Consider the following 25,087-nt stretch of genomic DNA (forward strand, 5'->3'; position numbering starts at 1 on the left):
CTCTCTATCCTGGTACCCATCCCCTTCCCCAACTCCCAGGCACTGCCCTGTAACTCTGTTGTCTTGACTTCTTTGGGTTATTTTTTTTTAAGCTTTATATATATATATATATATATATATATATATATAGTTTTTTTTTGGCTGTGTTGGGTCTTCATTGCTGCATGCAGGCTTTCTCTAGTTGCGGCGAGTGGGAGCTACTTTTCATTGCCGTGCGCGGGCTTCTCATTGCGGTGGCTTCTCTTGTTGCAGAGCACGGACTCTAGGCGCGTGGGCTTCAGTAGTTGTGGCTCGTGGGCTCAGTAGTTGTGGCTCATGGGCTCTAGAGCACAGGCTCAGTAGTTGTGGCGCATGGGCTTAGTTGCTCCGTAGCATGTGGGGTCTTCCCAGACCAGGGCTCAAACCCATATGCCCTGCATTGGCAGGAGGATTCTTAACCACTGCACCACCAGGGAAGTCCGGGCTTCTTTGTTTTTATGCCACTTATCACCATCTGATATATTTATTTGTCCCTCCACACCCCCACTAAAAAGATCCACAAAGCATGGGATTAACAGATACACACTACCATATACAAAATAGATAAGCAACAAGGATTTACTGTATAGCACAGGGAACTATATTCAATATCTTGTAATAACCTATAATGGAAAAGATTTCAAAAAGAATGTATATATATCTTAAATGTATATATATTTTAACAGAATGTATATATATTTGGTTATATATATATTTTAAAAGAATATATATATATATTTGGTCAAAAATATATATGTGTATATATATATATATATATATAAAACCAAATCACTTTGCTGTACACCTGAAACTAACACAATATTGTAAATCAACTATACTTCAATTTAAAAAAAACCTCTGCAAGATGGAACTCGGTCTGTTCATTGCTGTATACCCAGACTCCAGAGCAGTGCCTGCCTCTTAGTAGGTATTCAATAAGTGTTTTTTGATTGAATGAGCAATTTTTACCCCAGAGATACTCCCTCAATCACATTTATCTCAGAAGTACAGAGCACGCTCTCTTTAAAGGGTTCAGGCTTTGGGAATCCTAAAACGAGAGACAGGGGCTGTTATATTCCAAATTAGGTTTTGTTAGTGTCACGATTTGTTAAAATGGTGACAAAACTTAGGATGACCCACTTGTCTCGGTTTGCCCAGAATTTTCCTGGTTTTAGCCTTGAAAGTTGTATCTTAGTAAACCTCTTCTTTAATAAACCACTTGTATCTTAGTAAACCTCTCAGTCCCTGCCAACCTGAGATGATCAGCCATCCCACATCATAATCGGTCAGTATCCTGTGTAATTTGAAATATTTGACACTTCACTTCAGCAAGATTATAATTTAGGATATTCATCCAAGTTTTATTGAGCACCTCTATGTGGCGAACAACGATGAAGCCCCTTCTCCCATGGAGCTTACAATCCATGTTGGTGGGAGGGAGGGTCGGGCAGGGAGCAGGTAGTAGGCAACTAACATGTTTCAAATAGTGTTCATACTAAGAAGAAAATAAAAGGCGGTAATGGAACAGAGCGTGCCTGAAGGTTGTTCAGGACTGTCACTCAAATGATGAGCAGAAAGCAGTCAGGCAGTGGCCGGAACAATGGGACATGAGCCCTAAAGCAGGTACCTGTGTGCACACCTGTGTCCTAGACAAAGGGGAAAGTGGCAAGAAGTGAAGCAGGGGAGTTGGTAGCAGGCGGACACATGAGGCCTTGAAGGCCATGGAAAGGAGCTTGGATTTTATTCTAAGTGCAGTGAGAAGGTATTTAAGCAAATGAATGACATATGCTGATACATGTTTTAAAAAAATCACTCTTGTCCTATTTGGAGCGTGGCCTTTAGGGTAGACATCCCCAACCCCCAGGCCACGGGCTGGTACCTGTTAGGAACCAGGCTGCACAGCACAGCAGGAGGTGAGCGGCGGGAGAATGAGCGAAGCTCCATCTGTATTTACAGCCGCTCCCCATCGCTCGCGTTACCGCCTGAGCTCCGCCTCCTGTCAGATCAGCGGCGGCATTAGATTCTCATTGGAGCACAAACCGTACTGTGAATTGTGCATGTGAAGGCTAGGCTGCACGTTCCTTATGAGAATCTAATGCCTGATGATCTGAGGTGGAGCTGAGGCAGTGATGCTAGCGCTGGGGAGCGGCTCTAAGTACAGATTATCATTAGCAGAGAGGTTTGACTGCACAGAGACCATCATAAATCAATTGCTTGCAGACTCATATCAAAACCCTATCAGTGAGTGGCAAGTGAAAACAAGCTCAGGGCTCCCACTGATTCTACATTCTGGTGAGTTGTATAATTATTTCATTATATACTACAATGTAATAATAATAGAAATAAAGTGCACAATAAATGTAAAGCGCTTGAATCATCCCACAACCATCACCCCCCGACCCCGGTCCATGGAAAAATTGTCTTCCACGAAACCGGTCCCTGGTGCCAAAAAGGTTGGGGACCGCTGCTTTAGGGGATAAGAGCAGAAGTGGGGAGGCCACTAGGAGGCTGTGGTAGTAATTGGGAAGCAAAATCATGGTAGACTGGGCTAGGGTGGTGGCAGCAGAAGCAGTGAGAGGTGATCCAATTCAGAATAAATATTCTGGAGACAGACCAGACAAGACTTGCTGACAGATTGGATGTGGGGTGTGAAGAGAGCAATTAAGAATGACTCCTAGGATTTTGGCCTGATGGCAGGGTGATTAAATGTCATTAATGGATATGGGGAAAAGTTAAGGAGAAGCTAGAGGGGCAAGAAGCAAGAGTTTGTAGGACATTTTGTCTTTGAGATGGTATATGAGACTAGAGTTCAAGGGAGATCAGGGCTAGAAATATAAAAGGAGTCTTCAAGCTAACTTCGCATTTAAAAGGGCGAAGCTGGACAGAGTGGAAAAGCTGGTTAAAGGCTCAAGGCCTGAGGCACTTTCCCACAAGGCTGGAGAGTGGAGGAGGAGCTGGGAACCAGCACACACACAAACAAACCAACACCTGAGAAGGGGTGGCTAGTAAGGAAGATTGAGGAAGAAGGGAAACCCAGAGCACGGGCTAACTTAGAAGCCAAGTGAAAACAAATTGTTTCCAGAAGACAGTGAATGAGTGGATCAAATGTTACTGGTTTATCCAAGAAGATGAGCACAGAGAATTGATCATTTTCCTTGGATTTTCTGGCACTGATCTTTTAAAAGTTGACATAACTCATATAGGGATCCCACAGTTCCCTAAAGTTGTAACTTTCATTATCCAGAGGTGAATAAAAACTTTTTTTTAAAATGAGAAATGATCATTCTTCGGAACCAAATAATATGAACATAACCTGGAATAGAGATTGCATAGGAGAAAAGGAGAACAGAGAATATCTAAATGAAGGTGGGAATCAAGGTGGCAAGAAGCTTTAGAATAAAGTTAAAAGGCAAGGGACAAGAGGATAGTGCAAATACTTACAAAAACTTTACAAGTAAAATATACAAAAAAGTGTTAGTAGTAATATTTTAAAAATCTAACAAGTTCATAACAGACAACTACCCCATTAGAAAAATGAACTGGTGGCACAGTGGTTAAGAATCCACCTGCCAATGCAGGGGACATGGGTTCAATCGCTGGTCCAGGAAGACCCCACATGCCATGGAGTAACTAAGTCCATGCACCACAGCTACTGAACCTGTGTGCCACAACTACTGAAGCCCGTGCACCAAGAGTGCAGCAACGAAGACCCAACGCAGCCAAAAATAAATAAATAAATAAGAAAAATGAACAAAGGATATAAATAGGAAATTCAGAAAAGAAGAAATACAAATGTCCAAGAAGCATAACTTAAGATGTACACTGACAGTGTAAATAAGAACAACAACAACAAAAAAAACCCACACAGCCTAATCACAAAAACTTATTTTATCTAAATAATTATTCCATTATTGAAAAGGATTTAGAAAGGACTGGATTAGAAGACTGGAAGTATATGTCCCAAAATATTGATAGTGGTTAAACTGGATGGTGAGATAATCATTTATGTTACTTTTCTATTCTCCTTTTATATATTTCTTAGATTTTTCTACAGCAACCATGTATCATTTTGTTAAGCTTTTAATTTATTTATACACAAAGCAATTGCCTGGAATTGGCAGTTGAGTACGAACCCCAGGAGTTACTCTTGTAAGTAACATATTGCTGATGTCACATTTCCATTTCTTAAGCAGAACTATAAATTTTTCAGTTATAGGTCATCATGTTGTAATGACAGTTGCATTGCTCATTATCTAGGTTAAGGGCTTCTTAGTGTTTTTTTCACTTTGGCCCCTGCCGCAAAAGGAGGGGAATAAAACATAAAATATCCTTTGACACTTGTTGGCATATCTGCTAAAAAGTTTAGTATGGGAGGCATTCCTGTGATCGGCAGATTTCATTCCAGACTCCTGCCGCAGCCTTACAGGACTCCTCTGCAGCGGGGACTGCATTGCGGTCTATGTACTCTACTCGCACCCCATCATCTTACATACCCCATCATCTTACATACCCCACCATCTGAAGTTTTGACTTCAGAGTCAAAACCAGACTTCCCTTCTACGGAGAGGACTGAAGAAAACGTTATGCCTGGGAAGACAGGTACAACGCCTTAGGTTAGGAGTCCAAGTCTTCCCATAGGAACCCCACTGGGTTGTAATCCTGAGGCTCCCATTTCCCTTCCGCCAAATCTAAGCTCGGGTCCAACATCCTCCTCCCGGTCCTGCTGGCTCCAGGATCCTTTTTCTCTCTCGCCGTTGAGGCCCCTCCCCGGCCCCGCCCCCTGGCCGTGGGCCCCCCACCGGCCCCGCCCCCTCCCTGTGACGTCACTCGTGCGCCGCGCCCCGCCCCCCCAGTCAGAAGCCCTCATTGTTCAGCCAGTCGTGCTGGTTTCGCCGCGTTGGGCTGATCCTGCGTCCTCTCCAGGTCGCAGCCCCTCCCGAAAGCTGGGCAAGTGGACCATCCCTGGCTGTGAGCTCTCTGCGGTCCTCGGGTGCAGGCCACCATGAGCAAACGGAAGGCGCCGCAGGAGACGCTCAACGGGGGCATCACCGACATGCTCACAGGTTAGCCCGGCCCGGCGCCGCTGCCTTTCTCCTCTCCTCCCTCCCCGCTGCTTTCCCTTCCTTCTCTCGAGTCCCGACAGCCCAAGGATGTCCGGCCCCTAGCAGCCCGGAGTCTTCCGTGCGGATCTTCCTCCGGCGCCGGTGGCAGATTGTCAGTCCTGCTGGAGACCCTTGAGTCACGCTTGGGCTGCCCTTAGCCTGGCCGGTGTACAAGCGGGGAGGTCCCTGTCCCTTAAGAGGTCGTTACGCCTCCTTCCAGGAAACTCAGTTCTCGTTTGTTTACTCGTGGTTCTTGTTCACCGAGCCTCTTGTTGCCTTTTCAGAACTCGCAAACTTTGAGAAGAACGTGAACCAGGCTATCCACAAGTACAATGCCTACAGGTGGGACGGGGGGGCATTCTCTGTTAGCATGCGTTCTCGGATGTGTGGCAATTAACAGGGCTGAGGGTCCAGTGGATATTAGGACCGTCTGTAGGAGGGGATAAAAAGCAAGAACTGAGGGTATTGACTCTGGTGGCACTTTACTGCGATATTTCTGGGAGAATTTGGGCAGAGTTCTGTAGGATCAGTTTTGATTAGTTGCCAATTCTGATTGAAAATAGGCTAATACATATTTTTCCCATCATTGAACGTGAATTACTGAAAATGCAGTTTGATTTTAAGTCATAATGAAAGACAGTGGGTGAGGTCTGTGCTGTAAAGTAGATGTGGTTCAGGGGACTCTTTCCATCTGGTTGGTGTGTGGCTGATCTGTCACCTTTTGAATCTCATCCTTGTCCATTTCACCAGGGCCGTTATCCTAGCCGTTAATGCCATATCCGCCTGCTTCCGCCCCTTTAATCTGTAAACATGTCCAAGTCCCTCAGCTCTTAAGAGCAAAAACAAAGCAATCTTCTTCACCTCCCTCTGCCCTCTAGCTAGCACCTTTTTCTTTCCTCCACTTTACAGTTAACCTTGAATAATCTGTATTCCTTGCCTGGATTTCCTCATCCCCAGTCATTCTTTATCTCATTGCAGTGTAATTTCCATCCTGCCATTCCTCTGAAAAGGTTCTCACCCATATCTCATCTTACTGGACTCTCAGTGGCATCATCTTGACTTCCATGATGGCACAATCTTCTGTTCTTTCTCCTCTTGTATCTTACCTTTTAATGTTGGTAGTTCCCAGAGGTCTGCCCTGAGCCCTCTTTTCTCACTTTTATACTTTCCTTGGCAATCTTACCATTCTTGGCTTTGAATACCAGTCAGTGACTCCAGATCTGTATTCACTGGGCTTTTCTCCAGATTTTCAAGCCTATGTTACCTTTGTCTCTACCCTTTCAAAACTAAACTCAACTCCCATCTTTGCTTCTCACTCACCATAACTAAAAGCTGATTACACTCCGTTTCGCTGCCTCCTGTGAATTCCTCCATAAAATATTTGTACTGTTGTCCACACATTTGATGATCTCAAAATCAGAGAGCGATTCAACCCCGTATTCTACTTGAGTCTCAGGTGGCTTCAGAGAGGAGGTGTTTAGTCTTCAAGGAGCCCATCAGGAGATAAGGGAGAGGAGGAACAATCTAGAGAAAGGAAACAAAATGAGCCAAGGCACTGAGACACGAAGGGGTATTGCATTTTCTAGGAAGTCAGTAATTCAGTTTGCATAAGGGGTATAGTCTGAGTGGGCAATAAGTCTGGAAAAGCAGGTGATGCCCTACCACCCCTGCAGGCTCCTCCCCAGCCCCCAGTCCCCATATACATTTCTCTTGATGTGACCAAAGTATTCTCTTGAATTAAATATTTCCTCTTTACCTTGATAAAACCCCAAAGCATCTGCATACAAAAGGCCTTTCCTGATTTAATTCTTCTTCCCTTTCAGGCTTTGTGCCATAGTGCCAATTATGTGGAACTGCTTGTCTTTGCTGAAACAATTTCCTCCACAAATTGCCCTCAGCCTACCTTTCCAGACTCATCATCAGTAACATGCTAATACAGAAGTCGAAATCCAAATCTGAAGGTTATATGTGCTAGAACAGAGTGAAAAACTAAGGCTTCAAAGACTATCCAAAAACTACATTTAGCATTGAAATTATAGACAGGATACCATCAGTGAGCTCCCAGGGTGGACCCAATCTGTCACCAGACTACTGAGCTAGGTATGTGTGGAGATGGCAAGGATACAGGTCACTGCTTTACGTGGAACCGAAATGAGAGCAATGAAAAAAAGAACTGGTACAAGGACATAGGGGAATACAGCTTTAAGCCATGAATTTAAAAATAACCATCCATAAGCCAGTTTGGCATGTAGCAGTTTGAATACTTCTAGGTGGCACATTTTTTATGAAAGGAGAGTTATGAACAATTTCTAAAAACTAGCTATTAAAAAAAAAGCTCAGTGATATTTTCCACTTAATCCCAGAAAGGAAAGCCTACTGGTTTCCTGGATCTCCCTAGTTTTACATATATGGTTGAAACTGTGTTATTCTCAAATGCGAGGGTTTTCAGGATACTTTTACAAGTTAGAGATGCAGGTGGTCTGTCAGCTCATTGAGTTTTAAAGTTTTACACAGATGTGGAAGATAAGTTCACCTTGGTGAAAGTTTAAGCTGCATATTTGTATGTATATTCCAGTTTAAGAAAAACTAATACTTTGCTGGCTTTCCAATTGGTTTTCCTTTTTTTTGTTCTTTTTACTTGTAGAAAAGCAGCATCTGTGATAGCAAAGTACCCACACAAAATAAAGAGTGGAGCAGAAGCTAAGAAACTGGTAAGTTTAGGGAGCAAGTTGATCGAAGAGCTCACACATGTACCGATCTGATGGGTTCCCACAAGATGAAATTTGCCTCCGAAGCTGCCTTGACCCACACGGGCAGATTTCACTGCTTTCTTGGAATAATATTAATGTGTTTCAAGCATACTTTTTCAAGCTTGGAGTGTTTTTATTGGGGGAGGGGGTGGATTTAAGATTTTTTTTAACATATGTAATTACAGTTTTCTTTCTCTACTTTGCCACGTACATGTGTACTCATTCTCACGCTGAATTTCAGCTTGAGTGTTACTCCTCAAGGAGAGTGTGGTAACAGAGCAGTACTCGCATGTCTGCTCGCTAGCTGTTCTTTCTGATCCCCAGGTAGAGGAACTTATGTGAGTTAGTGTTCCCGAGGAGCTCTTACCTACTAATAAGCACACGATTAAGCCCCTTTAGCCCTGTTCTCTGTAATTTCCGTGAAGCCCTGTATGCTAATAGTGTCACTCTTGGGGGGGACTTGGCATTCTCTGTTCCAACACATCCCTCACGTGATGCAGGTGTATGTAGAAGCCTGAGAACTTCTGTTCTAGAGCAAGTCCATGACAGCATTGTTATAATTTCAAAAACTGGAAAACATCTAAATGTTCTCCTGTACGGTAGTCTTAAAGTAAATTATGATACATTCCTACAATAATACACTATGCGGTCATTAAAGATGTTGTAGTTTATTTATCGATGCAGACATTTGTTCATGATTCATTTTTAAGTTAAAGCACTTTACAAAGCAGTATGATTCTATTTTTGTAAGAAAAAAGTAGCCGTATGTATACACACAGACACACACACACACACATACATATATACACGCACGTAACTTTGCATATATATATGAGCAAAAAAGAAGTCAGTACATAGCAGATGTTAAGTGGCAAGGTTACAGGTTATTTTAATTTTCAGGGTGATGAAATTAACAAGTGATTCTAATATTTTCTTTATGCAATTTTATATTTTCTAATTTTTCTACAACAAAAGTTAATTTTGAAAAAGCAAGGTCATTTAGAATTGTCTTATTAGGGCTCCTCTTTTGCCAATCATTTAAACATTTTGTCTTTGGGAGAATATATTTTTACTGGTGCTCAATTTTCTGTGTCCTTTGTTTGAAAACTGGTCATGTGACGATCACTGTTTTTTCATTTCTCATTTTTTCCTTTATCTTTTAGTGATTTGGTAAGCATAATATTTATGTGACTTTTATATTTTTTATTTTCTATGTAGCCTGGAGTAGGAACAAAAATTGCTGAAAAGATTGATGAATTTTTAGCTACTGGAAAATTGCGTAAACTGGAAAAGGTAAAATGCTAACTTACTTGTTTGCTTATAGTGTCTGCCTTTATGGCAGCTATCATGTAGCACCATTGCAGGGTGGGTGATGTCATCCACCCTCTGTTAGATTCAGTGAGAAAAGGGAGGAGCAGTTTATGGCTTTGTAAGTGTCCTATATTTTAGATTTTGAATATTGTTCTTATAAACTGTTCACTTATTTTATGTTGCATTTAAGAGACTATTAGCATCTGTGATAGAATTACTTCTTTATTTTCAGTACCATTTAGAAGGGAGATTATAAACTTTGACTAAATGATTGTTATCTTTTAGAATTTCTATGCTTAAACTCTCGCAAGCATTTTTATGGTTTTATTTCACCCTGATGATAGTCATTATATCACTTCTGGTCTTTTTATGAATAAGCCTTTTTAAAGTATTGGATAAATTAGCGAAGAGCCATCTTCATCTGCTTTCTTACTCACCTGTAACCACTGGGGTTTTACATGAATCCTTCTGCATGGGTTATCCAGGCAGTGTAAAAGGCTCTTCAAGTCTCTTAGCAGCCTAGTGTATTTCTAATAAGATCATTTGAGTCCTCAAGGCATTCCTAAATCATTGTTAGACTTTTTTTTTTTTCCTTAAAGATTCGGCAGGATGATACGAGTTCATCCATCAACTTCCTGACTCGAGTTAGTGGCATTGGGTAAGAATTATTTTTTAAGCAGACACAGTAGTAGGGTTGTTTAATTTTTTTATGTCAGCCAAACTAAAGTACATGCTCTTTCTCTTCAAGGCCTGTACCTTTCCACCTCTGCGCCTTTGCCCATGCAGTTCACTCACCCATATTTTACACGTCTCAGGCTGGTTCTTCAGAGGCTGCCGCGACTTTAAAAGCCCCATTCAAGGCACGTGAATCCAGTTTGAGTCCCCAGCCAGAAATAATCTCTCCTTCCTCTAAGCTCCATTAGCACTTGCTCTGTGGACTTATTATCACTCCCTCCACATTGTGGCTCTTTTGCCTCTCTGAGCGTGGTATTTATCTTAAACATTTAAGCTTTTTCTGTAGTACCTGGCATATGAGCTTGGAACAAGCACTCAAGTATTTCCTAATGAAGGCATCTCTATCTTAAAGTTGAGCTAGCAGAGGCTTCTTTGACACTGGAGAGAGTAAAGGTTAACACTGAAGTATTAGGGCTGCAGTGCTTCACTTAACTCTCTTCTTGATAAAATGAGGCCATTCTTTTAGGTATATGATGATTGTTCCTTAATGGCAACCATTTGATGAATGTTATTTTAAAATATATTAAATTCCTAAACCTAGTATACTGAAAAGGAGCATGACTCCTTGGGGACCCAAGACAATTATAAAATGTTAATATTTGTTTTAGAGAGCGTCTGTTACATTATTCTCATTTTCCAGGCAAGAAAACTGAATGCAGAAAGTGAGATAGCTGTGGCAGGGCCAGAATCAGAACCTGGGTCTCCCGACTCCCAGTCCAGATCTATTATTTCTATGCCACATTGCCCTCCTGATATGAATGTCAGTTTCTGTACCAAGGCTCTTTGTCATTAAAATCTCAGTTTAAGTATCATCTGAGAGGCGTTCCCTCACCACCCAGTCTAAAGAAGGCCCAGCCACTCTGTCATATTACCCTATTTTAATTCATCTACCAGATATTTTTCTTTGTTTATATATCTGTTTATTGTCTCTCTCTAACCACTGGAGTGTATAAACAGGTAAGACCAGGGCCCTTATTTGTCTTATTCCTGCTGTATTTTCAGCACCTAGAAGAATATCTGACACATAATAGGCCCTCATTAAATCTCATTTGAATGAATGGTTTTCAAGTGCCTGTATGTCTGGTGTATGAATAATGTACGGCATTATGCCACCTAGCTGCTTGGATGTCTTTTTCATATCTAAATTTATGACTGTCTCCCTAGATTAAGGCTTCAATAATTTGAACATTACCAAAGTAACCACACAGTAGTTTAGCAGGTGTTTTTTTTAGCTCAAAGGTAGCTTTTATGTTTGACAAGAGGAGGCATAACTGGTTATTTGTTGGATCCTGAGTTTCACTTGACACTGAGATAATGCTTTTCTTTCTTTGTAGTCCTTCTGCTGCAAGGAAGTTTGTAGATGAAGGAATTAAGACATTAGAAGGTGAGTCTGTACAGTGGGTCACTAATTTCAGGTCAGATATAGTGCTGAAGGACCATGCTCTAACAAACTGGAATTTGAAAAACCCTTTCTCAATTAGTAGAAACGAATGGTAAGATTTTCTTTTTAACTCTACAGTAGAGAACAGATATAAAGTATAGCTTATATTCCCATTTTAAACATGTTTTGGTCTATAATTTAGAAAAAAATCAAGAAGAACAAGAAGTGGCTTCTTGGTTTAAAGGCAATGATTCATTTGTAGATTTTTAGACGATTTTTAAATTGCTTTTGTTTCTTTAATAAAATTCTAGACCATAAAGTCCTATACATTCAGCCTAAAAGCCAAGTTATGTATATTGAGAAAAATTCTGTTAAGAGGCTTGCAATGCTTATTGAAGGGATTTTTGCTTCCAAAGAAGTGATAAAAATAAAAGTCAAGTAATTATAAAACATTTTCCTTAAACCTAATATAGCCATCTTTTAAATATAATTTATCTCTTCATGCTTTCAAGGGTATATACTATATGGATTCATTACAGCACATCTGTGGCACTTGGGGATTAATATTTGTGGGCTCAACTAATTTATAAGCAACCCAGATGGTCAGGTGGACAGATTTTGGAGACGGACTTGGGTTTGAATCCAGTCTCCACCCCTTTATTAAAATAGTTGACTGTGGGGGCTTCCCTGGTGGCACAGTGGTTGAGAGTCCGCCTGCCGATGCAGGGGACACGGGTTCGTGCCCCAGTCCGGGAAGATCCCACATGCTGCGGAGCAGCTGGACCCGTGAGCCATGGCCGCTGAGCCTGCGCATCCGGAGCCTGTGCTCCGCAACGGAAGAGGCCACAACAGTGAGAGGGCCGCGTACCGCAAAAAAAAAAAAAAAAAAAAAAGTTGACTGTGATACTTCAGTCTCTCAGCTACAAAATGGTATCATAATATCTCTCTCATATGATTTAATGCAATAATGTATGTAAAAGACTTAGCAGAGTGCTTGGTACCTAGTAAGTACTTAAAAATAGTAACTGACTCTTAAAAGGCATGATTAATTAGTAATATTATTAACTTGAGAATTTGTGTGAATCACATAGCTAGAGAATGAATTGTTCTATATATGCATCTCAGAGAGGGTTTGTGCTTTTCTGCGTGTGGCATATATAATTTACCTGAGTGAAATATTGGTTAAAGAGGTCAAGAGTTTGTTCCTCAAAGGTATTCGTTGCATCCCTTGGGGTGTCAAGGATCTCCTGTGGTGGTTTTACATTATTTCACCATTCACAGATATGTAATGTAATAGCTGTCGATATCCCTCTCTCCATATATAACAAACTCAATATTTCTGTGGCATTTTCGGTCATATACCTTAGTGTTTTCTGTGTGCACACAATTATGAGAAACATTACATGCTTATTTTTAATAATGAAGGTGCTTATTTTTCTCCATTTTATGTCTCCAGAGAGAATTTATGTTTGTGAATATAAGGGTGACCATAGGAGTTGCTTTTGAAGCATACGTATCTTGCCGTTTCTTTAACAAGGCTCACTCCTGTGCCTGTACCCACTAAAGGACCACCCAGATGGGACTCGGTCACTTTCAGTTTAAGATATTACAGTTTTCTTGATTAAAAAAATGATAATACTACCTCTCCTTTCAATGGGATTTTTAGCATAGTGCCTGCACAAATCGGTACTCAATAAATATTAATCCAGTGAAGGAGTGAATGAACAAATGAACAGTATGAATGAACTTCTCATGCTGCTATTAACCGTAAATTAAGCAATATAGGTTCTTAGAAGGTGCGTTTTGCTATACTCAGTGAAGTTTGGTATGATCCTGGTATGTTTTATCTACTGTTCTATGTAGCTATAATTGAAATTTTGATTCAGTAAATAAAAATGATTATGCAGTCACTGTTGGGTTTTACTATTGACTTGAAGAATCACTTTTATCTAGTTCTTACTATCTGAAAGTTTTTTCATTTGCTTTTCAAAGTCATTTCAGTGTGTTTTCCAGGTAGTTCTTTGAAAAAAAGGATCACTGAAATTAGCATTTTTTTTCAAAAATGTTTAAATCAGCATCTCAACTTTATTTATCTTCTATACAGATCTCAGAAAAAATGAAGATAAATTGAACCATCATCAGCGAATTGGGCTAAAGTAAGATAGCAGATTTCCTTTTGACACTTGAAATGTAAAAGTAAAATTTTTTATAGCCATTCTTCCGTACACCATAAGTCTTCAGACTTAGCTAAACACAGCCATTTTACTAATCAGAAATGCTAAGATTTGTTGCAGACTCCTGTAGAGAATAAGCCTGTATTCACACGTGTTTTTTTACTGCCTTCTAGTTTGTTTGCTTGTTTTGAGTATATCCCACATTACCTTGACTTTAGCTGGGAACTTCCCCTTAAAATACATAGAACTGAGGGCCTCAGTTAGTCAGGGTATTTATTTCATGCTTACATTGTAGAAAGCACTGCCTCTGAGGTTAGGATATAAACAGGTTCTGTGTAGCTCTTAAGAAGTTTAGAGTCTACCTGAGAAGACGGGACATGACCATGAAACACTAAATTTTTTTAAAAAGGAAAAGGAAGAAAACCCAGACACCTAAATACCAGAATAGGAATAACTAGTAGACGTGTCGTCTGTCAGCATGGGTAATTACTTTGTCAAGTGCAAGATACAGACCCCCTCTTCTGACTGATTATTTACAGCACGTAGCGTACGTGCGTAAGCACGTACCTCCTCTGGTCTTAGGTTGTCTTGTTGGCCATTCAGTCCTAATAACCTTCTGAACTTCCCTGTTGATGCCTTACCACAATATTTTAAAACTTACACTGCCTTTCCAAAACTCTGAATCAGTAAAAGATCAGGATGGTGTAGTTCTCACTCTCCTTGCATTTACGTAGTTACATAGTAAATGGAGATCTTCTGAAGAACTTGCTTGTTGTGAGAATTGTTTTTGAACAGGCACTTTATCATTCTTAGATGTTATTTAATACTAAGATAGTATTTTTTTTTTTTTTTTTTTTTTGCGGTACACTGGCTTCTTACTGTTGTGGCCTCTCCCGTTGCGGACGTGCAGGCTCAGCGGCCATGGCCCACGGGCCCAGCCGCTCCGCGGCATGTGGGATCCTCCCGGACCGGGGCATGAACCCGTGTCCCCTGCATCGGCAGGCGGACTCTCAACCACTGCGCCACCAGGGAAATCCCCTAAGATAGTATTTTTAATAGCCTTATTGAAATATCATTTCATATACCAAGTAATTCACCCACTTAAAAGTGTGCAATTCAGTGTTTTTTTTATATTCCCAGAGTTGTGCAACCATGACTATAGTCAATTTTAGAACATTTTTGTTATCCCCAAAAAAGCCCAAACCCATTAGCCATCACTCCTCATTTCTTCCCAACTGCCCTTCCCTCCCCCAGCCCCTGGCAACCACTATTCTACTTTCTGTCTCTATAGATTTGTCTATTCTGGATATTTCATGTAAATGAAATCATAATATATGGTCTTTTGCGACTGACTTCTTTCACTTAGCATAATGTTGTCTCGGTTTATCCATATTGTTGGATAATATTTTAAAATACAAGTATTTTTCAGGATTTAAGAGCAATAAACTGTAATCCCTGGATTTGCCAGTAGGGAGCAGTCTAACTTGGAACCGTATTAACTTAAATATATTTATTTACTCTTGGTATGTGAATGCGAAGTTTATTTAAAATAAGTTTGGATGGAATATCTGGAATATCACAAAGCATGACACTTAAGGATTTTGATCCAAGTTAAGGAATAAACCTCTCCCCACCCCCCCAATTTTACTCTTGTCGTAATGAATTTTAGTCTTGATTTTTGAAAGATCTGCTTGTATAAGGACACTTGATAAAGTAGGCAGTTTAATTTCTAAGATTCAAATTTCACAAAAAATCTTTTGTCTACTTATTCTGTCTTTATAGATATTTTGAGGACTTTGAGAAAAGAATTCCTCGTGAAGAGATGTTACAAATGCAAGTAAGAGTGTGCTGAATTGTATTCTTTGGTTAGAATTGAGAATGTCAATTGGTGAAAAGCCATTTTTAGAATACTGACTTAAGTTTTCTTCTATTAGGATATTGTACTAAGTGAAGTTGAAAAAGTGGATTCTGAATACATTGCTACAGTCTGTGGCAGTTTCAGAAGAGGTAACATACTTCCTAAGCTTAGGTTATTCATGCCTTGATGTTAAAATTGCCTAATGTATATGAAAAACATGGATTAAAAAGATGTAATTTTTGTTACTTTATAGATTTACTAATATCTAGTAGTATTAGCTAAATTTATTTGTTTATAAATGGGAGTATAAATTAGAGGAAATTCATCCTGATTTTATTATAAGATGGGTTTTTTTGATGACTAGTTCTAATAAAATTATTATAAAATAATTTTAGGTATATTAAATGCTAATAGTGGTTATCTGGCTAGATGCTAGTGAAGCCATGAGTAGTTTTTATGTTTGTTGTTTTACTTTATTTAATTTTCTAAGTTTTCTCTAATGGATCTAAGTTTAATGTCTCAGAGACATCAGCTCAGAACCAGTTCTCAAAACAACCAGGTTCTTCAGAAGATCTTAATTTACTATGTGAATGTGAACAAAGTGAGAACCACACAATACTGGTCTCTTACTGGCTCAAAATTTTGGAAGGGTAACCTAAATTTTAAAATATTATCTTAAAAAATTGAAATAGAACTTTATTTAAAACCTTGAAATAGATGTCTGACTGAATCTCTGGCCACCTCTGGAGTTTTGCTTAGGAAGTGGTAATAGGCTATCAGAAATTCTCTGGGTAGCTGCTATAAGAATCTAGCATTCTCTTTTTTTTTTGCGGTATGCGGGCCTCTCACTGTTGTGGCCTCTCCCGTTGCGGAGCACAGGCTCTGGACGCGCAGGATCAGCGGTCATGGCTCACGGGCCTAGCCGCTCCACGGCCTGTGGGATCTTCCCGGACCAGGGCACGAACCCGTGTCCCCTGCATCGGCAGGCAGACTCTCAACCACTGCGCCACCAGGGAAGCCCCAAGAATCTAGCATTCTTATCTATGATGCCATAATAGTAATTGTTACCAGTACTCATCAAGTGAATTCATTCAGAAGAATTGAAATGAATTTTCTGATTAACCTTTGCAGAGTTAGAGCATATTGTTTAATTTGAGATTTTTAAATATTTAGTGTTCATAGATATATTTTAAAGGTATATTTAAATGTTATTTTTATTCAGTATTGAGTAGTTACTTAGGTACATTTTTAATAATATTTAACCAATTGTATGCAACATATATCTAACATCAATTACTGTTGTTATCCCAGATTCTGCTGTTTACATTAATATACCTGAATAGTTGGACAGAAAATTGAACTCTTTTAACTAATTCTGAATATGAAGCACAGTGAAATAGAAAGTTAGGCTGTAAGAAGTAAGACTCTTCTATGTGTGTCATCACCTTGGTTCTGTGTTTGCCTAATTGATAAATTTACAAGGAGAATTCCATACATATTCTTTGCTATCATAGGGGCAGAGTCCAGTGGCGACATGGATGTTCTTCTTACCCATCCAAGCTTTACCTCTGAGTCAACAAAACAGGTACCTCAGAATTTATAAGCAAATGTGATCGGTCTTACACAGCAGTGAATATAATTTTCTAAATGATAGTTGGATATTTTCAGAATGAGTTTTTGTTTTAATCTTTCTGAAAGTCAGTTGAAGTGTTTTGTACTGACTGAATTCTTTGAGAGGCAAAGTAAGTTGTTGGAAGGGATAGGCATTGTTTGTCCACAAATAATTGGCAGGACAGTCTAGCATTTGGAAGAGATGAAATTTAGTAAAATACTTCCAGAATTATTTATTGTCTATCAAGAAACTTAAGCTCTGTTAGAAGACCCATGAAGGCAAAATGCTTTTGATTTTGGAATATATACCTTTTAAAGATGAAGCAGGTAACTTTTTGTTTAATGAAACAGATAAAGACAAATGATGTCTATTTGGGGGTATCATGATATTGGTGAAAAGTGGTGGTTTCATTTGATAAGATGAATTTTCTGTTAGAAGAAAAGGTACTCAGAACATAGGAAAACTAGGCATTTCTGCATAGAGCATCAGAAAACTCATTTTAAAAATGCTCTCTTGCTGTAACAGAGTAATTGCTTTTTTTCTTATTCCCTAATTATGATTCTATAGCCAAAGCTGTTACATCGTGTTGTGGAGCAGTTACAAAAGGTCCATTTTATTACAGACACTCTGTCAAAAGGGGAAACAAAGTTCATGGTAAGTACTCACTTGAATTAACACATTTAAAAAAAAACTGTGGAGACTGTCCAGTAACCATTCTGAGTGTGACCTCACTGTAGCTTAGTGTCACGGTCAGTAAATAGGACATCCTAGACCTTAGAGGAGATATATTCTCTAATCTGAGAATATTTTAGTAAAGAGGGTTTTTTTGTTGTTTTTGTTTTTTTTTAAATTTATTTGGTTGCATCAGGTCTTAGTTGCTGCAGGTGCACTCCTTAGTTGCAGCTCAAGGGCTCCTTAGTTGTGGCATGTGAACTCTTTGTTGCAGCATGCATGTGGGATCTAGTTCCCGGACCAAGGATCGAACCCTGCATTGGGAGCGTGGAGTCTTAACCACTGTGCCACTAGGGAAGTCCCAGTAAAGAGTTTTGTTCTAAATTCCCCACTTGTAAATAATCTGTGCCATTGGAATAGGTAATTATGCATAATCTGCTATTTTTAAAATATCCATAATGACTTTAATACATTATATTTTTTCCCTAAAATAGCAAATACTCTTTGACTCAGAATATATTAATAAGTGAGATTAGAATTGTCTGAAGAGTATTAATCTGTTACAAGACCAAAGAAAGAAGGCATCAGGGTACGTGATAGAACGTCCAGGGGAAGAACTATGCTATATGAAAGGGGCTCATAGAGGGGGCACCTGTGGAGTCGTCCCAGTGAAACACACTGTGATGGACTGTCAAAGTCCTGTGTTCTTCCTAGGGGATTAAGACTTGAGGATTCAAGACGAATGGCAAATGGATTAAAAACATTAATAAATGGTCCTGTATAAAAACCGAAGGCAAACAGAAATCTAGGGCTAATGTAATAAAGGCTTACATTTATCTGCTGCTCACTTAAATACAGCATTTGGGCGCTCTTTTCTCCATGCCCCCCTTTTGCTAAGTCAGAGACTATGCTTTTGGAGCATGGACATGCTAAAATTAGCAAGAGTCTCACTGTGTAGATTTGACAGTCTTAGCCAAAAGTAGAAGAAGATGGTTGAGATAGATAATTGAATTACCATGTCATTCAGAAAATGGAACGGTGGTTGCCAGGGCATGGGCGGGGCAGCAGGGAGATGGGGAGTGAGTGTTTATGGGGACAGAATGTCAGTTGGGGAAGATGAAAAAGTTCTGAAGACGGATGGTGGTGATGGTTGCATAACAGTGTGGATGTACTTAATGCCACTGAACTGCACACTTAAAAAGGGTTAAAGTGGTATATTTTATGTTATGTGTATTTAATCATATATGCAAAAAAACATGTCATTTGATTCAGCATGGTGATTTTAATGGGCTATGAAAGTATATTAACTAAGTTGTCACACTTTATCAGTATTTTCAAAAGAACTTTGGGAAAGGTAAAAATAAAAATTCTAGTCAGTTTTTGAGAATTACATTTATGATCTGTTCTCCCTAGTATGTCAGGTTTTGAGCTCTTACTCTATGCTCAAAAAATATATGCACACATGAGATATTAATAAAAATAGGATTTGTATATGCCATATGAACATCCTTTTAAGTTTAGATTGACTTTAAATCACTCAAAATGAATGTGCATAAATCTTACATTTAAAGAACATTCAATCAGATAAAATTCTAAAAATCATGTGCTAGACAAGTTGGGTTGTTTTTTTTTAAATAGTAGGGAAGTGTCCTGGTATGCCACCAGGGACCCCTTCTGGCCTCTCTTCCTTCAGTAGTCATCTCTGTGAAAGCACTGGACTCTCTCCTGGGGAAGTGTAGCAGCTGTTTTCAGAGTTAGCCACCAGGAAGGTGTTTACACAATAAAAAAGCAGAAGCATTTTTTTACAGTCTGAACAGTATTCTTCTGTGCCCAAAGAGATCCAGAGGAAAGACCTACAGAGGCTGTAGTAATCCAGCTAGCAAGAATACAAGGAAAAATTACAAGCTGGTGGGCTGGGTGTAACCTGCAAAGGAAGGTGGGTAGCCAAGTATGTGAACATAAAGAGTTGCTGACATAGTGGAATTGGGTTATCCTAGTAGCTGCTCAAAGAAGGGAAGTCCTTTGTCTAGGAAGGTCAGAGGCAGCCAAATCCCAGTGATGCTGCAGAGTCGGCCGGTTCAGACCTCACAGTACATGTGGTGTGTGAAAGACTAGGACCGCTCACCCATCCTAGGATACGGGCTGGGGTTGTGGAAGTCTTGGCTCTATCTAGCCTTCCGTTCTCTCGGTCATACCTGGCAGCACATGTACAGGTATTGCCAGAAAGGGAATCCTCCAAACCTCTTTCCAGAAGAAAACAGGTTAGAAAATAAGAAAGCAGGCTTTTTGTTTGTTTTCAAAGTATAGAAGACTTAGACCACAATAAGAGACCAAGGCCTTTATGTTGTGACATAGGAATCCATCTTAGTGGATGGTCTGTGTATAAAGTTTGTATACTGTACACGTAGTTCATGTATTCACTGACGCTTAGAAAATGCCGTGTTTGAGCCTGCTGTTTTGACATGTATAATTAGTATTTGTTAGGATGAGAAGCACTCCAGGTCAACTTTCAAATCATTTTATTTTGGAGGCAATAAGAAGTGATTTGTGTCTTGTTGCAAACACGGTGGGTGTTGGTATGTTGCATTGTAGGAAAGGAGATTTGGATACGGAGGCTTTAAGATCTTTTGGTTCCATTACCAATTTGTTGTGTGACATTGACAAGTTGCTTTACTTCTCTAAGGCCTTAATTTTCTTATTTATAAAATGATATCCTTGCCCTCTGTCAAAGGACTGTTATGCAGATCAGATTAAGTAATATATGTGGAAACGTTGAAGGGTTTGTACAAATATCTTTTGAAGATACTGTATCTTCAAAGAGTTGTGCAGTGTTATACTAGTATAATACATAATAATAATATAAAAGATAATATATTTCTATTTGGAAATAGATCAGTTGGAAGAAGGTAGTAACCTGGAAAGAATTAAATTGGGGAACAGAAAAAGGGATAGAAAAAGAGAAGATGGTGCTATGAAAGAACAAAGCGGGGAGAATGAGTGTCAGTAGGAATGAGAAGGTGTATTCAGTCAATTCACCAAATACATACTTAGCATCTACTACATTCCAGGCTCTGCTCTAGGAGAATGGGATAGATTAGTGAATTTAAGTAGAACTTTTTTTTTTTGCGGTACGTGGGCCTTTCACTGTTGTGGCCTCTCCCGTTGCGGAGCACAGGCTCTGGACGCGCAGGCTTAGCGGCCATGGCTCACGGGCCCAGCCGCTCCACGGCATGTGGGATCTTCCCGGACCGGGGCACGAACCCGTGTCCCCTGCATCGGCCGGCGGACTCTCAACCACTGCGCCACCAGGGAAGCCCTAAGTAGAACTTTTATTTGAGGGTATGGGAAGGGACTGCTACTTAACAATGAACATATTAAGTAGGTAAAACGTTAAGATAATATTATTTTTTAAAAAGAAAGGGAGTGCAGGAGACGGTATTAAAGAGTCCGGCCTTATTGAGAAGATGAGACCTGGGGAAAGACTTGAAGTAAGGAAGTTAGGCAGGCAGGTCTCTGCGGGGAGAGAGAGGCAGGCAGGAGTCAGGGCAGTGACCCTGAGCACGTGAACATGAGCAGAGATCACCAAAGGAGTTAAGGTCTCTAGGTTTCTGAAAGGAAATTGGCTGCAAAATGAATTCAGCTTATGAAGTGGAGTAAACTCCACTCCATATCGATCCACTTGTTTTCAGAACATCTTGTTGCTATAAGCACTGACTAAATAGTTTTAAAGATATGACCATCTGTGTGTTTTTTAAGTTATCTTCAAAACATGAATTCTCTTAAACTAATAGTAATCAAAGCTTAGGAAAGCCAGGGTTATTCCAGCTCTTCTTGTAAACTCAGGGCCTTTAGTTAATTGAACTATTCTTCCCGTGAATATAATGACATTTGGAAGAAAAACCAATTTCCTCTGCATTTAGATGCCTTTTTACTTTATATATGGTGAGTACCACTCAAATTTTAGCGTTTCGTGCAGGTTTGACCTCGGAGGATGATTTTCTGTGAAATGTCTACAGCGAGGATTCACAGGACAATAGAAGATACCTTGGCTACACTTGGGGAAATGAAAGAGGCTTTATTTCAGACAGTCAGCATGAAGTGACCTAACTGAAATGCCAAACAAAACTAATCCACTCAATTGAATAAAGAATTTACAGTAATACAGAGAAATTCTTTAACATTAGCACTTCAGAAAAAGTGCAGGAAATAAAATTAGCCTTGAGGACAGGAACAAAGCCATTAGATGGAATCCTATTACTGATGTGACAAACAGAAAAATCATTGCCTGTGGGTTCAGACATCCAGCTCTGCAAGGTAATGCCTCATGGTAATTCCATTTGAAGGTTGAGTTGGAACTTGTTAGTGCCTAAGAAGGTAGGTTTCATATTTGAAGATAAAGAGGTTTCATTAATCTCTCAGGAATAGGAGTTGCTAAAGAAAATACCCATTTTAGATTTTAGATTTTGATTTTTCTATGTTGCTGAGTGAAAAGTATGTCTTTTAGTGACGTGTGTACCAACTCGACTGCTCTTTAGGACCAGAAACCTGTCACTTGTGTAGTTTTCTTAGAATGTGGCATTTGAAGCTTTAGATTTGAAACTTGGTGATGTTTGTATTTCTTTTTACATATTTATGCGTTGCTGCCCAGTCCATAAACTGTCCCCATTTTCCTGGAAAAGGAAAAGATAACAAAATACACCTTGATAATTATTGTTTAAAAACTGCAGAAGTATTAAAAAAGAAAACTGCAGAAGTATAATGAAAACTCACCTGTAGAGAAGGAAGAAAACGATCCTCTAATTTTCTTATCTTTTAAATTTTTCTTAATTTTCCTCTCTCTGTCTTTTCTGATTTCTGGGAGATTTCCTCAACTTCAACTTCTTCTACTTCTATCATATTTTAAATTTTGATTTAAATCTTTTCCTTGTGTTTTCTTTTTCTGTAGAATTCTGTCCTTATTTCATGGATAAAAATCTGTGATCTGAGAATATTACTGATAGCTTTTGTGTCTGTTTTCTTCTCCCTGAATAATCATTGTTTCTTCCAAGTTGCTTTTTTCTGTTTGTTTTGGTCTCTGCCTTTCACGCTTTCCTTGATTAGCTTCTCTTGTTTAGAGTCACACAAAAGCCAGACCCTCATAACCGGAACCCTTGCCTGCTGTTTCATGTGGTTCTCTAGTTATCATGAAGCACAGTAGGAAGGCAGGGATAATATATAGTGCATAGAAAAGCTACTAAGTTACAAGCGCTCACAATTCTAAAACTGCCTCCATTTAAAGCAAAAATAACTTCACGGTTAACAGTATTTGATTAGAATTAAGCCTTAAGTTTAAAAAAATCTTTAAACATTATTTTTAAATATACGTTTTAGGGTGTTTGCCAGCTTCCCAGTAAAAATGATGAAAAGGAATATCCACACAGGAGAATTGATATCAGGTATTACTCAAAATTTGTTGCTGACTTATTAACTTTTCCCTTCTTTTCCCCTTTTCCCCCTCCCTCTGTATGTCTTGGAATTTGCATAAATGTCTAAGACCCCTTTTCATTCCAAAGTGCCATGTGTCCCTGCAATAGACAACGTTTAGCCTGAAAGTATGTAAAGAATAATGACTGTCTGCAGAATCTACTTTATTATCTCTAGGTTCACCATGGTGTCTTCTGCAGCTCAGAGTAGATCCTGCCTGGGGAGAGTTGGTTGTAACAAGTGATACTGCTTTGCATTTGTCCACACCTCTTGCAGAGCATAGTTTACTGAAACCTCAGCTAACTGCAAAGTTGAGGTCATTTGAATGGTCTACCTAATGATGGTGTCCTCTTCAGTTATTGGACCACACAGACTTGTTTTGTGCCTTAATGATTTTAAGAGTACCATTTTTGCTAAATTGGAAATATGTAGTAAAAGATTGGTGAATTGTTTATTGGTTGTAGGTTGATACCCAAGGATCAGTATTACTGTGGTGTCCTCTATTTCACTGGGAGTGATATTTTCAATAAGAATATGAGAGCTCATGCCCTAGAAAAAGGCTTCACAATCAACGAATACACAATCCGTCCCTTGGGCGTCACTGGTGAGTATTTTTGTCTGCATTAGAGATAATCCTAGTCCTCTGGATAGTTTGGTTTAGCAACTTTGGTTTTTCTAAAAAGCCTTTCAGTAACTGTGCCAGTTAATTGCAGTTTCTTTGGTATTGTTAGTCCCTCAGGCAACAAAAAAAGCTTTAATCCATAGGTGCTCCCAGGCCCTCAGTTGAAGGCCCATGATGACAAGATTCGTTTATTTCCAGCTCTATTAGAATGGATTAAATTCTTTCTACCTCTGGTGGTCAGTAAATAATCTTATTGATCTAAAGTGTTTTTGTTTTCTTAAATGTATCTCCAAGACTTCCAAAGAACCCAGGTATTTTTGTTAGTGCCAGGCCAAACTTGGTAGCTTTGGCCCCAAGCTTTTAAAGTTTTAAGAGTAAAAATTGCTTGATTTCTGTTTTATAGATCTTGTTAACATTTCACAATATACTGTGTGGTTTACTATTCTCTTCTAGGAAGATGAAGATTTTGTCTTTTTGTCCTAAAAGTGTTTTTCATCCCTGGTAGTGCTTCTCACATGTCAATGTGTATACAAACCATGTGGGGACCTCGTTAAGTGCAGATTTTAATTCGGTGGCCTTCTGCATTGCCAGTAAGCTGCCAGGTGGTGCCAGTACTGCTAGTCTGGGGACCGTATTTTGAGTTGCAAAGGAACTCACTAGAGTATTTTCTCTAATACGGTGGAGATCCAGCAGACAGAAAAATCATGGATTAGGGCCACTTCAGCTGGCCAGAGTTGGGGTACTGAGGTTCTTTGTGTAGCGCCGGTAATATGTGTGGCAAAGCACAGACACAAGCTCACGGGGGAGGGGGAGGGCAGTCAATATCTTTTTTTTTTTTTTTTTTTTTGAGTGGCTTGGGGACTATTTTCTTTTTCCTCTGAAAGTGAGTCCTGTGTAGCTCTCAGTCCTGAAACCTCTAAACTCCAGAACTGGTTCATGAGGAAGGTTCTGTTCTCCCTCCTTGCAGGAGTTGCTGGAGAGCCGCTGCCCGTGGATAGTGAGAAGGACATCTTTGACTACATCCAGTGGAAATACCGAGAACCCAAGGATCGAAGTGAATGAGGCCCATCCTCCCCGGCACAGCCCAATAGGTCTTAATTTATTTCTTAACCTTTGCTACATAAGGGTCTGTGGTGTTTTTAAATAATTGTTTCTTCATGCTGTAGCTTGCGTTAGTCAATAAAACCTCTTGTACTATTATCAGATGATCTTGTGCTTATTTTATTAGCAAATACGTTTAAATTTATATATTCTGTTCATGATGACACTTTACTAAGGGTCAGTGGAGAGGAGTAAGAGATGAGATGATAACAAATCTTAAATGGGAATTTTTGCTTTTTCATTTTCTGCCCTTATGCTATAAACCACATTACCTCATTACCTTTCCTC

The 25,087-nt window shown here is 39.5% G+C and overlaps 1 protein-coding gene across 2 annotated transcripts; it reads left to right on the forward strand.

The window, feature by feature from the left end:
* The first annotated feature begins 4,874 nt into the window (after positions 1-4,874).
* On the forward strand, positions 4,875-24,901 carry POLB (DNA polymerase beta). Of its 2 annotated transcripts, XM_030834269.2 has the most exons (14): positions 4,875-5,081; positions 5,405-5,462; positions 7,765-7,831; positions 9,089-9,163; positions 9,781-9,839; positions 11,251-11,300; positions 13,402-13,453; positions 15,254-15,308; positions 15,406-15,478; positions 16,844-16,914; positions 17,509-17,595; positions 22,984-23,048; positions 23,541-23,680; positions 24,666-24,901. In XM_030834269.2, exons 1-14 carry the CDS (start codon positions 5,021-5,023, stop codon positions 24,758-24,760), a joined length of 1,008 nt encoding a protein of 335 aa, XP_030690129.1. In that variant the 5' UTR covers positions 4,875-5,020; the 3' UTR covers positions 24,761-24,901. The 2 variants fall into 2 exon arrangements, with proteins under 2 accessions (XP_030690129.1, XP_030690150.1); XM_030834290.2 differs by lacking the exons at positions 13,402-13,453; positions 15,254-15,308; positions 15,406-15,478.
* The last annotated feature ends 186 nt before the right edge of the window (positions 24,902-25,087 follow it).

The sequence above is a fragment of the Globicephala melas genome, chromosome 21 (genome assembly GCF_963455315.2).
Source record: "Globicephala melas chromosome 21, mGloMel1.2, whole genome shotgun sequence".
Taxonomy (NCBI): Eukaryota; Metazoa; Chordata; class Mammalia; order Artiodactyla; family Delphinidae; genus Globicephala; species Globicephala melas.

What these genes read in the sequence shown, in the direction of transcription:
- POLB (XM_030834269.2), top strand. Translation starts at nt 5,021, where the DNA reads ATGAGCAAACGGAAGGCGCCGCAGGAGACGCTCAACGGGGGCATCACC. An exon ending in AATTGCGTAAACTGGAAAAG is followed by an intron (nt 9,164 to 9,780) that starts GTAAAATGCTAA and finishes TTTTCCTTAAAG; the next exon opens with ATTCGGCAGGATGATACGAG. An exon ending in CCGTCCCTTGGGCGTCACTG is followed by an intron (nt 23,681 to 24,665) that starts GTGAGTATTTTT and finishes CCCTCCTTGCAG; the next exon opens with GAGTTGCTGGAGAGCCGCTG.